Here is a 14,575-nt window from a genome sequence, read left to right on the forward strand (position 1 = left end):
ACACAGTTTCATTTTATTTTTTGATTCAGAATTGCTATGTATAATCATTTCTGCAGCACCTTTTAGAAGGGTACGTATTTCTGCTCTTCTTCACTTTTCTTTTAGAGTGTTATGCCTGCTCTCATCCTCAGCTACTTATTACAAAGAACATCTGCACACTTCTGTGCCTTCATTTCATCCCTTACAGGTACGCTCGTTAGTTAATATTTAGTAACATACCATCATTAGTGGGTTTCAGGAGAAGCACTGCATTGAAATTCATGAGCCACGGTGGTGTTAATATCCCACCTTTATTTCAGGCTAATGTTTTGTTCACATGGGTAAGCTTCTCTCTGCCTCTAGAAGTATTTAGAGCTTATTTTCAACTGTTGTTAAAAGCTTTGATTATTTACATTAACTGATCCGTGTATATACACTACATAAACATAACAAATCCATTTATAAAGACAGAAAGAACACTACTATGCTTCCTGGTATGCAACTCTAGTTACTAGGGATTAGCTGGCCAGCCCTGATGACAAGCTACTCATGCTAAACAACTATATAGTGTTTTGTAGACGTGTCCTAGTGGATACATTTCCTTAGAAAAGGAAGGCCTGTAGGGAAAACCTTATATAACATACACAAGACAGCATGCAAATGCAGGTACCCACCCACATATGCACCTTTTCCTAAGGAGCTTGCATACTCTCTCACACTCATGGAACAAGGTGCAGAAAACCAAGACCAACAAGCCTTACCTTTTTGCAGACACTTTCAAAGTTAATTTCTTTCCCAAGTGCAAGTTTGGTAACTTGATCTGGCTTTATTTCCTGTGGATGAAAGATATATTTATTCTTTAGACTTCACTAAACATTTCTAAGTTTTATGTTCCTCATAAACATGATAACTTTATAGCATCTCCTGTTGATTAACTAAAGGAAGAAATTCAGTTTGTTATATACAGACTTTTTTGTTGTTGTTTATGTAAATACTACATTTACTTAAAAAATTAATTTAAACTTCAATTAATTTAAACATTAATTTAAACTTATATCTGACTATCTAATATTACTAAGGGAAATGGAGATTTTCAAAAGCAAAGTACGTAGAATGGTGAAGTTATTTCTAGAAATTGTCTGTATTGATTGTGCTTCATAAAAGCTTTGAAAGGTTATGAAATTCCACAATTCTCATAGACTCTGAAGTTACATCAGAACTGATCAACATATGTGTATATGTAAGGTTGAGACGATGAAACTGAAGTTGAAAAGTAAAATAAAATGATTATAAAAAAATAGAAATCCTTCTTTTCTGAAGGTAATACACATGCAATTTCCATTCCCAGACTTAAGAATTAACTACTGTTATGCTGAGCCCGAATACCTTTCACACATTCACAGTTCTGAAAAATTTCACAGATAACACAGATAACTAGTTATTCTGATAGCTATCATTAAGATCGAGATTGTATCTAAATGCTGCTGGCTTCAACACTTGAAGAAAATTATCCATACACTGAATTTCTGAAACTCCAGGAAAGCAGATGCCTTAAGTCTAAATTACAGCAAATCACAACACCAGTGGTCAATTAAGAAGAAAAATATAAACTGGAGGTGCACGTGCAAAATATTAAAGTTTGACAAAGTGCTGCATGTCCAGATGACTGTGTGTGCCTGCAGTTGAATACTATGCTTAGATTAAGACAAGAGAGACACTAACTGAAAGCCCTTTCAAGCAATTACTGCAACTATTAGGTCAGAATAATTAATGTACTAGCCAAGATCAAATGTAATCAAATGTAAGTCAAATTTTGCAAGACATTATAGTTTACACCTCTAAAAGGAGATTATGGAAAGACTTTCATGTTTACTTATTACTTTCTTTTATTACCCTAATTTATCATCCTTGATAAATATTCCAATATTTCCATTAAACATCCCACTCCATTGTTAGGTTTCCATATTTTATCCTCTTCCTAACTCAGCTCTACAGCAGTCTGTGCATGTACTTGGTTCTTCCTGAAATTAGACAGTCGTACCATTAATTTCAAAATCTTACATTGTTGTTCTTTCTGTATATTAAATCCGAGAGTTGCATCTTACCTAGGTCTTTAAGATACTGTGTAAATACGTGTCTTAAAACTATGAGTAGGCATATAATAGCAAGAATAAGCTAACAGGACAAAATGGAGAAACTAAAAAAAATAAAAAATCAGTTTTTGTGCATGTCAGAAGAGCTTTCTGACAACGAGACCTAGATGCCTGCAAAATCATCTCCCAGAGGTAACGGTGGAAGCCCAATCATTTGGCATGCAGAATCCAGACTGGAAAAACACTGGTGAATATAGGAAACAATCTTACACTGGCAGATGGACAGACTGCATGACCTAATAGAATCTAGAGATGGAAAAGACCTATGATTCAGTTTTCCATGACTTTCCAAAGTGTTTCACAGATGGTGAAAGTAGGACACAGTAGTTAAGTGACATGCTTACAGTCACATAGTTGGTTGGGAGCTATGAATGAAGCTCTGGAACCCAGTACTGTTCATTAAATTTAGCTGTTTCTTTATATTAAAAAAGAATAGGTAATTTATATGATCTTCACTAGCTTAACGTTGCAGAATCACACATATTGATAGAGCAGGAGTAACAGTTTGGAATGTGAGGTCGTGAATGGAGCTTCACTGAAATGCTTAATATACAGAATGAGACTGTGAACCTAAAAAGCCCGAATTTATAAACATCTTCTTCACTTTCCTTAGATTTAAGGCAGAACAAGCATTTCTGATTTATATGGCCTTCAGCAATACCTCATTTTTGTGAAAGTAGCCATATGAGTGAAATTACTGGGCTATACAGACCTTTCTTCTGCCTCTATTAATGGTCAGCAGCAGACAGGAGAACAGGAAGAGAATACCATGATGTTTTTCCCAGCACAGCCTTCTCAACTTTGAGGTGCACACTGCTGAAGGATTCCCAACTCACAGAGAGAACCTTTGCATTTACTACCTGCTTCCATCGCTTCTATTGGGGGCTGTTGTAAGTGGCTGGTGCCTCCTATCTCCGGGACCCATGGATTCCTCCTGCCCTGCTGCTGGAGCCCAGCCCTGTGCACCTTGGAGCCCCTCTCAAACACCAGCACCTGTAGAATCAACCTACAACACCCGATGCAGGAAAAATACAGACACTCTGCTGGCCCCTACCAGCAGGCTGGGTGATGCACTGACACCCTCACTCTCCCCGTCTCAGCAGTATCTGTGCACAGGACGCGCTGTCCCTGTCTCCTCTCTGCAGCTGGCTGTTGGGACACATGCTATTTCTTGCTTCCCTGGCTGAGCTGGAGACCCTCATCTGCTCCCCTTGCAGGCTCGGGCAGCTTACACACTGGTCTGACTCTAGCAGCTGGCCCGTACTCAGTCATGCTGGTACTGCTGCCCTTTATGGTGTGCATTGATAACCATCATCCACCAGCACACCAGTGGATGCCAGATAGGATGCTGTTGTGAACGGTGCTGGCTGTACACCCAGAGGTCAGTAGTTTCTGTCATAACTCATGGGTTTCATCTCTTTCCTACACAAGGAAGGGCAGCCAGCATGCAGGCGAGTTGGACATGGTGATCCCAATAGCTGATTTTTGTTTTGATCATCCCCCAAGAAGATAATAGGTGACTAGAGACAAGCTGAACAGATCATTTTGTTCTGATTCCAAACTGTCCCTACCTCACCAACTATCACAAACCCTTTCAGAGACAGGGACGTGAGCAAGGTGGGGATCTCTGCAGGCTGCTGCACACAATGTGAAGCACATCAGCACTGTCTCACCTGCCTGGTGCCTGGGCCGAGCTGAGAGCTCTGGCAGGGACAACAGCGATGAGATGAGCAGGGAGCAAGCGAGCAGCAGCACAGGACCAGCCCGAGTCCCTGCACCAGGCCGTGCTGGCTGCTCCAGCAGCTGCTCTGCACTTTGGGGGGAAATCAGGCTAAATGGACCTGTCAGCCAGTTGGATCTTGTTAAGGCTGCAGGCAGATGACTAGGCCTTGGCCCGAGATTAAGCTGAATAAACAGGATGTGAAAAACTACTGGACATGACATAATAAAATTGCTGGATGTGACAGATAATGCGAGAAGCTGACAATACGGCTGGATTTTACAGATCTTTAAGGGAGAGCTACGTGAAAAACAGACAAACTCCAGAGAAAGCTTAAGGAGTACTGGGGAGCCTTAGGGGAGGACATCTTGTACGGTTGACAGTACCCGGGTAGCCACACCAGTTACACCATGTAAAGCCAAATCGCCTGAAATTTGGGTGTGGGTACAGCAATGGGGACAAATGAATTACAGGTGGGCAAAGGTTAGACAGGGATGGAAACAGGGATGGCCAAGGCAGTGAAAGGCTGGGCTGTGAAACGTGCAGATGGGACAACACAGCATGCAGCCAGACAGCCTCGCGCAGCCCCTCAGCTCCACGGCCAGTACCGCAGGCAGAGATTTCACTCCACCACCCATGGAAATTTAGAACAGCAATTTTTTTTTTCTATAAATGATGAAGTTTATTTAAATAAGCCGGAACTGTCTTGCATAGAAAAACAAGGCTATATTGCACAGAAGTATGAATTTTCAGATGCCATTTATGCTTTGCAATGTCATACCAACACTAGTCATGGTTGCTCAGATTACACTTTATCCAGGTGATACTGAGGAAGACACACATTTTAATATAAAGGGAATGGTAATGTAATTTATTGAATAGCCTTCAGAAGACAGGAAAGACAAAAAAACCTGTCGGATGAGGCTTTGACACATCTCAGAAATGCAAGATTATTCACATAAAATGTATTCCCGGCTTTGCTGTCTAAGGCAATTTTAGATGACTCAGAAGAAAAAGTTGCCAGTAGTGGCCTGTGGAAGCGATTTAGGAGTTTAAGTCCTCACTCTGTTAAAAACCATACCTAGTACGCGACCTCAATTTTGTTTTGACTAGTATTTTCCTTTTACCTTCATAAATTCTGTCATTTTTATCACCATGTTTTCATACGTTCTTAACTGTTCAAGCCTTAAGCCTTTCCTTATGAAATTTCACCATATGTACCCATCTTTATACAATGATTTTTTCTTACAATGAGAAAATTTCTTTAAAAAGAAATAAGTACGTGATTCAGGGTATATACAAGTAGCTAACACAAGACTTGCACCTAGTATCAAATATTTCTGTTGAAATCTCCCCTGTAGTTTGTTGCCTACTACTGCACTTAGATCTTTTAAAACAATAACATTTTTTTTACCCTTGAAACAGTTTGTTTCTTACCCATTACTGCACTCAGATCTTGTAACATATTATCCCTTGAATGGGTGTTTGAGGCTACCTTCTCATAAACTAAGTTTATTACCTTTTTCTTTTGCATTTAATCTCATTTTGTTGTCCCCTGCCATTTTTTAGGTCCTTTAGTAAGGAGAAAGGGGTAGAAAATACATTTATTTCAGTATAGGTTATCAGATCCTTTTTTTCTATGAGTAATGATTGTATCTAATGACTAATGACTACAGTCTAACGACTGTATGGTTTCCTGTCACAAACAGTTTGCCACCTTTTCTAAGCCTCTAAATGTCCTGTATTTCAGCCATTCAGAGCAAAAGTATCCTTTGACTCTGAAAATACCACCATTGTGAAGCACTTACACAAAAACAGATTATATGCTCACAGTATAGCGAGTATATATACACTCACCATATATACTCTACTACATAGTAGAATATATTCCAAAGAGTGAAAGAAATCAACAGTGGTTTACCTAAAAGGTTATGTGTTTTTCATAAATCCATGGTAAGAGTACAGGTTTGTTTCAACTGTGAAGGCCTGTTATCAAGAAATGCAATACCCTAATTGGTGATTATGAAGAAAAAGTGACACTAACTTAAGCCATTTTTTATTCCTGACAGTTGAGAATATGCAAATACTTGGCCAGCAACTGTGAACTAAATATACATACATTACATATGTATTTATATATATTTATACATGAGTTTATGAGTTGCTAAGTCTCATTAGTGGATCATCATAACAAAATTAATGAAACTCTGCCTGTCTAAAAATAAAAACAAAACAAAACCCAAAACAAACCCACCTCCAAAACTCATCCTCCTCAACCCCATTTTATCAGATTTGAAACCAACGTGTATAGTACGGGAAAAGAAGGGAATTTGGATAATATTCATAGCAGAACAGTAGGACAGAAAATTTGAGCTGGTAAGTAAAAATTTAATATTGTCTAGTTAAGTGTGGCTTAAGCTCATTAATAAATTTATTAAAAAGATCAATGCTACACTGAGATATTTACGTTATTATAACATTTCTATGTAATTTTTCCAATAGACCAGAATTAAAGCACTTCTGGGTAGGTAGCCACCTGCCAGCCAGAACTGACAAACTATTACCAAGTCACCTCCCAAGATCTCTTTTGAGTAATTAAGTGCAATGAAATTTCTCTATTACAGGATGAAAATTTGTCCTTACATAACCTAGGTAATTCTTTTTTTTTTTTTTTTTTCGCATTTCTTCTCATTTTCTACTACCATTTTTAAGAAAAGAATAAAATGGGATACAGTGTCTGTCTTGGTAATATCATACAGAAGAAGACGACTCTCATTCTGGACAAAAAGCCCATAGCCTTTCTGGCTCCTGGAAATTTAATCTTTCATTTGGCTTTATTATTTTCCTCAGTGGAATCCAGGCAATCCAGGTCACACTCATCTTTATCCATTACATTCAAATTACATAAAATCCTTCCAGAGAAGTCCACTGATTTGTTGCAAATTTCCATAACTGCAGCTTGAAGTTAGGTGAATTCAGAGAATGTTAAAAGCTGCTTGCTTATGACTGCAACTTCTGCAGTAAAGCTTTTCATGGCTAAAGACCCACACTTGTTTGAATTATTTCCTGTTTTGTTGACTGTCACAAGTAATCCTGAAGACCCATTTATCTTCTCCGGCTGAATGACACTAGAATGCCTGAATGATGCAACTGCACCATTTACTTTACCTGATGCTAAGACAGAGATTGGATAATCATTAAAATGTTTCATTCCAAACTGACAACAATATCGGCTGATATCCACTAGGTCAATCAATATAGTACCAGTATCTTGGTACTAAAAATTCTATTGCTAGCAGCCACTAAAAATGTCTGTTCTTAACATCTATGTGTTTCTATTAAAAATATGGCATGTTCTGAAATTGTGGCAAGTAAAAAACAGAATTTTTCCATCAGAAATTCAATCTAGAATTTCGATCTTTCATTGTAAAAAGACCTACCATCATCTGCTGCTGCAGCAGATTGCAAACAGACACTTTCTATAATGCTTCATATCCATGGAAAAGAAGGCACTATGCTGGAGTTAACAAATTTCAGATTACTGTTGCAGAAGTATGAGGTTTTAAGTCCAAAGGTGTGAATCCTGTAAGAGCTGGTAACAGCCTCACTGGAGGTAGATTGATACACATGGAGTCTAGGATGGCACTGTCAAGACCATCCCCGCCACAGGTCCAAATTTAACTGACACCCAGAAAATTAAGGTATACCAGCTTCCAAGTCACTCATTCAGAATAGCTGCCCTTCAGAAGTATCTAAGCATCTTTATGTTCTATAAGCTAAAAAGTTTTTTTTATTTTTTTTAAACAGTCATTTGGTAAAAACAAGCTCACCGATCCTAGAAGTGTCAGCTCCGCCACCAGCCCATGCAGCTGAAATGGGTATTCATGCTACCACACCTAGGAGCTGGGCAGATCCAGCACTTCAGGTAGCCTAGTTTGCAGAAACCCTTCATACATGTTGGAGAAAGGAAGGCCTTGTTGTGTCTCAGTTCATGCTAGGTTTAAATAAAATGCAATTAAAAGCACTTATTTGTAAACAGACAACGGCAATTACAGATTTATGAAGTGTAAAGAAAGGAAAGACAAGATACACTAGGGTTCAGTATCTCTCTGCCTTACTCTGGGTGATTGGCTGCTCTTCCTGACAAGGCAACACTCAGGATTTTCAATGTTTATGCACATTTACTCTAGAGCCTGCACTTTTCAGACAGAGAAAGTGAGGGGAGTCAGTTTAGGAGTCACGGCCTTGGTCTCTTCGGTGACTCACTGGCAGACTTGATGTAAGCACGTAAAGATTATACAAATGCACAATATCCTACTGCCTATTAACAGAGACTATAAAGTACAATAATTAACCACTATGGGGTGAAAGTGTTTGGAAGGATCGATTCCCAGTCACTTTCATCTAGTATAATCTAAGACACTGTCAGAGTAGGGACCAAACATTGAGGCATATGTGCACTCAAAATTCATATAAGCAAGACAAACAAAGCAGCACGTTACTAATTTTATTATTATTTTTAATAAATGAAAATTACAGGTCACATTGCAATGAGGGCAGGAATGTCTTCTCAGATGGCAATGCTCTCTCTGCATGTTGCATGAACTTCTCACTATTAAACTGTTTTTATACTATCAATCTTAAGAACGTTTACTGATACTGTTTGAATAAATACTCTTTTGGAAGTTTGCATGTTTTCAGGAGCGACTTCATATTTTAATAAATGACTCCACCAGTTAAACTTCTGCAAAACTTACAGGCAACATAGTCTGACAGAAATTGGAAGTATGTGGATATATAGATTTAGTTTTCCACAGAAGTCGGGTTTTACTGTAAATACCTGTGTCATGAAGAACAAACAGCTACAAGAAAGCAAAACCACAATAGAAAGAGATCTCATGGAACATTTTTTGGTCTACCAGTCTAGCCAAAAAGGCTTTTCCCGGCAACCTGACTGGATGACTTGATACTATATCATCACACACTGAAACCAAGGGTTTCATCCAGTAAAAATGAAGACATTTTCTCTCTAATTGTAGACAAATTAAGTGAATTATAATTTAAATACATTCTCCTGTGTCATTACTGTTGAAGATTGTTATTATGTCCTATAGTAATTATGGTATTTTTCACTTATCAAAAATCTAGATCCTGTATTACAAAGAGGAAGAACAGTATAAAAAGAAAGTGTTCTACAGTTGTTAATTTTCCTAAAGTATACAGTCAAGAAACTATCACGTTTTTAATACAACTTCACAACTTCCATCAATTGCCTTATTTTTTTTTTTTTTTAAGGAATTTAATGTTGTTCTAACTTGCCTTTTATTCAACGTATGACTTTTATAAAAAAAATCTTCCTTGAAATAATTCATTTTTAGTTTTGTTGTATTAATAACAACATGGGCAAGAATACCACAGTACAGATTAAGAAAAACAATAGAACTTAACTGTATTTTAAAATAACAAAACAAAAGCAGTCACTAGAGGAAATTTTCAGAGTGGAATAGAACTTCCCAAAAACTCAAAAGCTGCACAGCAGTCTTAGTTTAGATGAATACATGGCATTCAATCTTGATAGGAACTAACTGTCACTAACCTGTTAAAAAAAATGCACTCTGAAATTACATTTACTCATTGGGAATGTAAGAATGTATTTCAAGTGGAACTTGTCTAGCAATTGTTCTTTCTGTAAACTACACTGGTGTCAGGTTTTTGCTGGCACCAATTTTAAACATTACTAAATGTCTACAGTATTGCTGTCTCAGTTTAGATCCAAGTGAAATTCAATGTCAACCTGCAAGTTTTTATCTACTAAGTTTCACACTAGAAATAAAAAAATCAAGTTTTCTGTTTATAATGTTGTCTAGAAAAATAAAGTTATTAAAATCCTCATCAAATAACACTACACAATATTACTGTAAACACAGTTTTGTCCAAATGGATACTTTCCTCTAGCTAAATATCCTTAATCTGATATCCTTTACAAGCTCTCTTAAAAGCAGAGAATGAAGCTGAGGGAAAGATACTTAGTCATACAGTTTAATAATAAAACAAAGCTTAAAACCAACTTCCCAAAACAAGAGTTAACATAGTTCATTTGTTTATGCTGTTGTAAAATACCCAAACTTTATTTGGCAAGTATAGGCTGCTCTTTTCTGCCACGTTTATAAACTAATTTAATATTTCAAGAGGTATGCAAGTCAAATGCCAGCAATTACATCAGTCTACAGAGATGAACACTGTGAACTTGGCATTTTGTTTAGTCAATTAGATTAAATGAATTGTTTAATTTTGGAGGTTCCCATCTCATTCAGTAGCCACATTCGGGGAGAAACGTTGTTTTCACCATACATACAAAAAAGTTAGGAAGTCTGTAATCTTGTGACAATTTCAAAAGTAGTAGGTATTATGAAAGTAAACTACAATTACAAGGATTCAAAAAAAAAAAAAAAAAAAGCTACACAAAAGGAAAAAAAACAACCTCACTACATTATTCAGTGCAGAAAGCATGATAGCATGATGAGGCCAAAATTATCATTATTTGAATATTCTTTTCTCCTCAAACATTTTTTGGTTATTAATGTCAATGTTCACTCGGAATAGTACAATCTGTAATTTCACTCTGTACTGGCAATTTGTTCCACGCTGCTTTTCTAATATTAAAATAACAACCACATGCAATTTCAGGGTTAACATATTTCCAAGCAGTCCTGTGTTGGCTGGAACTATCTTCAGTTTTGAATTACTATCCTTGGTATTCACAACCATTGCCAATAGCCTTCGTTGCCAGATGAACTGTTTTTGCAAAAATTGAAGAAAAACAGCATTGCCTGCCAGAAGGGGACGCTATGCACAGCTAGCAGAAAGCTGCCTTATTTTCAGCTAAGCCTCTCTTCTTCCAGCAGGAGCTGGGGCCAGCAAGACTGCATGCAACCAAAGAAGCCAGGAAGGATATACTATATTCTTACAACGTTCCCACTGAAGACAGTGACTGACAAATGGATGCAATCCAGTTAATAAGCCCTACCTGCTAGATGCTGGTTTTAAATGGAAATGGAAACAGAAATGAATAATGAAGACAGAAGAACCCAGAGAGGTGCAGAAAGTGACGGAAGAGCACGAATACACAGAGCCATATATACAGCCTCTTTTTGTGTACTTCCAGACAGCATGAAAAGAAACGAGTTCAGAGATTAGTCACAATTGAGTAAGAAAGAATTCCCATTCTTCATTACCTTTTCTGGTGTACCTTTTCTCCAGGAAAAGTACTCCTTCATCAGTCTTTTCTTAAAGTGCATAAGGAAGAAATTAAATTACCTTTTGACCCATCCTAGAGATCTTGATCCTAGCAGTCTTAGCGGTCTTTGTCTTGGCCTCCACAAGACAAACTTGCTATTTCACTTGCCCAAGGTGAGAAAAAAGAAAAAAAAAAAAACAAACACCACCGCAACTGAACAAATACAGAACAAGACCACCATTTCCCATAGTTTCTAAAATCTGAATTTCAAGGAAGAAGTCAATTGTATCATATGTCAATCATGTCCTTAACAGCCTATTCATATCATTGCAGCATCTTTCATTAACATTACAAGCTCGAATCATTTTGTACATATGTGACGGGCAAAGGTGGAAAGCAGGGATCTGTCAAAAACACACGAAAAATAGGATTATTTTCACTACCTACAGTTTTCCTAATTGGCTGCCAGAACCTCCTGATCAAAATATTAGCACTTAGAGCACAAAATAAGTATCCAGCATGAATATATGAATTGAGCATACCTCCAAAATCAGTTTTCACCTTGTACTCTATTGGATCCAATTTTCTTATAGCTTACATAGATGCTAAGGTGTATCTGATCATCCTTGCCACTCTTTAACACTTTATCTATTTTTTTTTTTTAATTTAAAATACAGTAGGAAGATGCAGCACATGGGAAAACAAGACAGTCAAACAGGAACACACTGTCTTCTGCCTGAAGATGCTGAATAACAAAACAGGATTTTCACACAGGTGTCTGCAGTAACTCCAAAATCCACCTTCTCACTGGTAGTAGCCAATTTAGATCCAACAAAAACCAAACAAATCAAATCTTTAATTTGCACCAATACCACATGCATTATTTTGCATTTATGTGTACTGGATTTCTTTGTCATTTTATTGAATACTGCTCACTTTTATGGTATTGTTCTGCAGTGTTTTAGTGTAGTATCTGGCAATTTTGGATTATCAAGCTCTGTCAAATTAATTCTCTTTCTCTGAACCATTTCTAGCACTGATCCCCATAAAATGCCACTGCTAATGTTCCAGCACCATGATAGCTAGCCATATATTCCTCTCTTCTAGTTACCATGTCTTAACTCTGTTATAAAAACAAACAAATTTCCTTCTATTGATCAAAAGCTTTCCCTTCCCTTCCCTTCCCTTCCCTTCCCTTCCCTTCCCTTCCCTTCCCTTCCCTTCCCTTCCCTTCCCTTCCCTTCCCTTCCCTTCCCAAACAGAGGCCTTGGTGAAAGAGGGCCAAGAGCTGTTTGGAAATTTAAGATGAGACAGTGACTCGCTGGGCAACATCCATTTTATCTATTGATTTCTTCAAAGAACTCCCATTGATTTGCAGGGCATTACTTTCGTTTTCTAAAGGTACAATTATTCTGCCTCATCCTACTCACCCACATGTTCACTAAATCCGTTGTTTAATAAAAGTGCCAATGAGTCTGTCCAGCACTGAAGTCATGTTTACATTAATATTACATTCCCAGAACAGACTTTATACATATTCTTTGTAAGCAGGAGGCAACTGTGGGGGAAATAAGGTTTTACACACAAAAGCAATCAATTAGAATAGAGTCATAGCAGCTGCAGTCACCATTCTGAATTAATTAGTTTCCAAGTGACTATAAAGAGATTTACAGTAGGTCTCCAATTTCTACCCTCCTCCCTTCCTCACACTCCCCCCTCATTCCACCGATTAAGAGGAAAGGAGAATAAAACTTTTACTACATTATTCAAGAAAAAAAAAAAAAAGTCAACTGTGAAGAATAATACATATAATTTCTGTTTTAAAATTCTTCAAGAGACAGGAGTCCCAAAATGGACAGCTGATTGAGGGGACTGAACCAGTTTAGTACAACTCCACCACACTGACTACGCAGACTCACTGTTTACTGCAGATATTCTTCTTAGCTGCTCCAAAATCAATTGAACTACAAAGAGACTGGCACACAGCAAGAGGTTGACTAGAACTGACTCACAGATGGTCCTTTTGTAACGACCATCGTATTTGGTGACTATGAGTGTACCACAGCATGGGATGAGTAAAATGAAAAGAAAACATATGCAGTGCTTACAGACTTTCTTTTCTCAGATTCAAATGAGTTACGGAAAAACATAACAAAAAGGCCCAAGGTAGTGAGCTACAGTGAAATACATGAGATGATGGAAGAAATTAACAACAGAAGAAATATACATTTGGAATATGCAGACATGTTTTCACAATGAGCACAGGAACATGCTGACACTTCTGTAGTTATTTTGAGTAACAATAACTAAGTGTTTTTGTTTGCTGTCACTGCTCAATTTTCATATAAATTAAGTCATATGGGTTGCATTATTATTTTTTGTTTGTTTTTTTTTGTACTACTGCAAAGGTTGCATCTTCACTAAAACAAGCAATAAAATTACCTATGCAGGACTTTGAAAGAAGATGAAGTCTCATCTGCAAGACATATTTTTAAAAAAGTGAAAATAGCTTATTTTGCATCCTTACAAAAAATAAAAAAAAAAGTAAAATTCTTACACAAGACTTGAGGAAAAAGCTTCATCTGCAAGCCAGATTTTTAAGATAGTTGACAACCTTTATTTAGAACTTACTTTAATATTTTCCTTAAGTTGTCTCAAATCCAACAAAATGCTTGCCTTTGTGATCTGTTTTCACTTTGTAACTAAGAATCTAGTGTGCATATGAATAAAAGCACGTAACTGCTTCTATTTAAGTATCTCATCAATGATAAAGGCTTGAAAATGAAGGTGGTGATATATTTAATGTCTTTTACATTTAAGAAATACAGACCATCTTTTTATGCAGTCCAAAGCAGTATTTGGTGTAAAAAAAATCATTACTTCTATTATCATAATGCAATAAAACAGTAGGAATGGTTGTCATTTTTTTTCTCATCCCAGCTTGAAATTGTACAGAATAACCCTTTTCCCCCACATTTTTCTCTTTTTTTTTTTCTTAATAAACTCTAAGTATTTGTTTATGCTTGCCATCCAGAAAAGCAAACTAACAAAAAAAAACAAACAAACAGACAACACAAAAACCCAACAACCACCATACAAGTTTTCTCTGTCAAAATTATTAAGTTTGCTTAGTTAAGATATCTTGCCACCCGGAAAGTAAAACACAACAGCTATTTCTAGACTGGCTTGGGAAAGCAGTTCTCCTAAACATGAGATTTCTCGTTGTAGCATAAACATGAAGTAATGTATCATTGAAAATAATATCAACTGCCATAAAGTTTAAGAACAGAACAAAGTTTGCGATTATACCAACCTACCTTCTTGCTGTTTTGAGGATCAGGAAAAGGGGGTGGGTAGCAATACTCAAGAAAAGTGGGTACTACTGAGGAACCATGGTTAAGTAGTGTCTTTACAAAGTATTCCCTTTTTCATATTCTCAGTTATCAGGAATATCAAGAGCCAAGCCTCAAGCCACATTAACTCTGG

The 14,575-nt window shown here is 37.0% G+C and overlaps 1 protein-coding gene across 2 annotated transcripts in view; it reads right to left on the reverse strand.

The window, feature by feature from the left end:
* The window catches only part of SRFBP1 (serum response factor binding protein 1), a 76,360-nt gene that overhangs the window by 23,282 nt on the left and 38,503 nt on the right, over nucleotides 1-14,575 (reverse strand). The window contains exon 4 of one of the 2 annotated variants that reach the window (XM_032206531.1): nucleotides 741-812. The exons of the other annotated variant lie outside the window; for it this stretch is intronic. Within the exon in view, the coding sequence (XP_032062422.1) occupies nucleotides 741-812 (72 nt within the window). The remainder of the gene's footprint in view (nucleotides 1-740; nucleotides 813-14,575) is intronic. 2 annotated transcript variants of the gene reach the window in all.

This window comes from Aythya fuligula, chromosome Z (assembly GCF_009819795.1).
Source record: "Aythya fuligula isolate bAytFul2 chromosome Z, bAytFul2.pri, whole genome shotgun sequence".
Lineage (NCBI taxonomy): Eukaryota > Metazoa > Chordata > Aves > Anseriformes > Anatidae > Aythya > Aythya fuligula.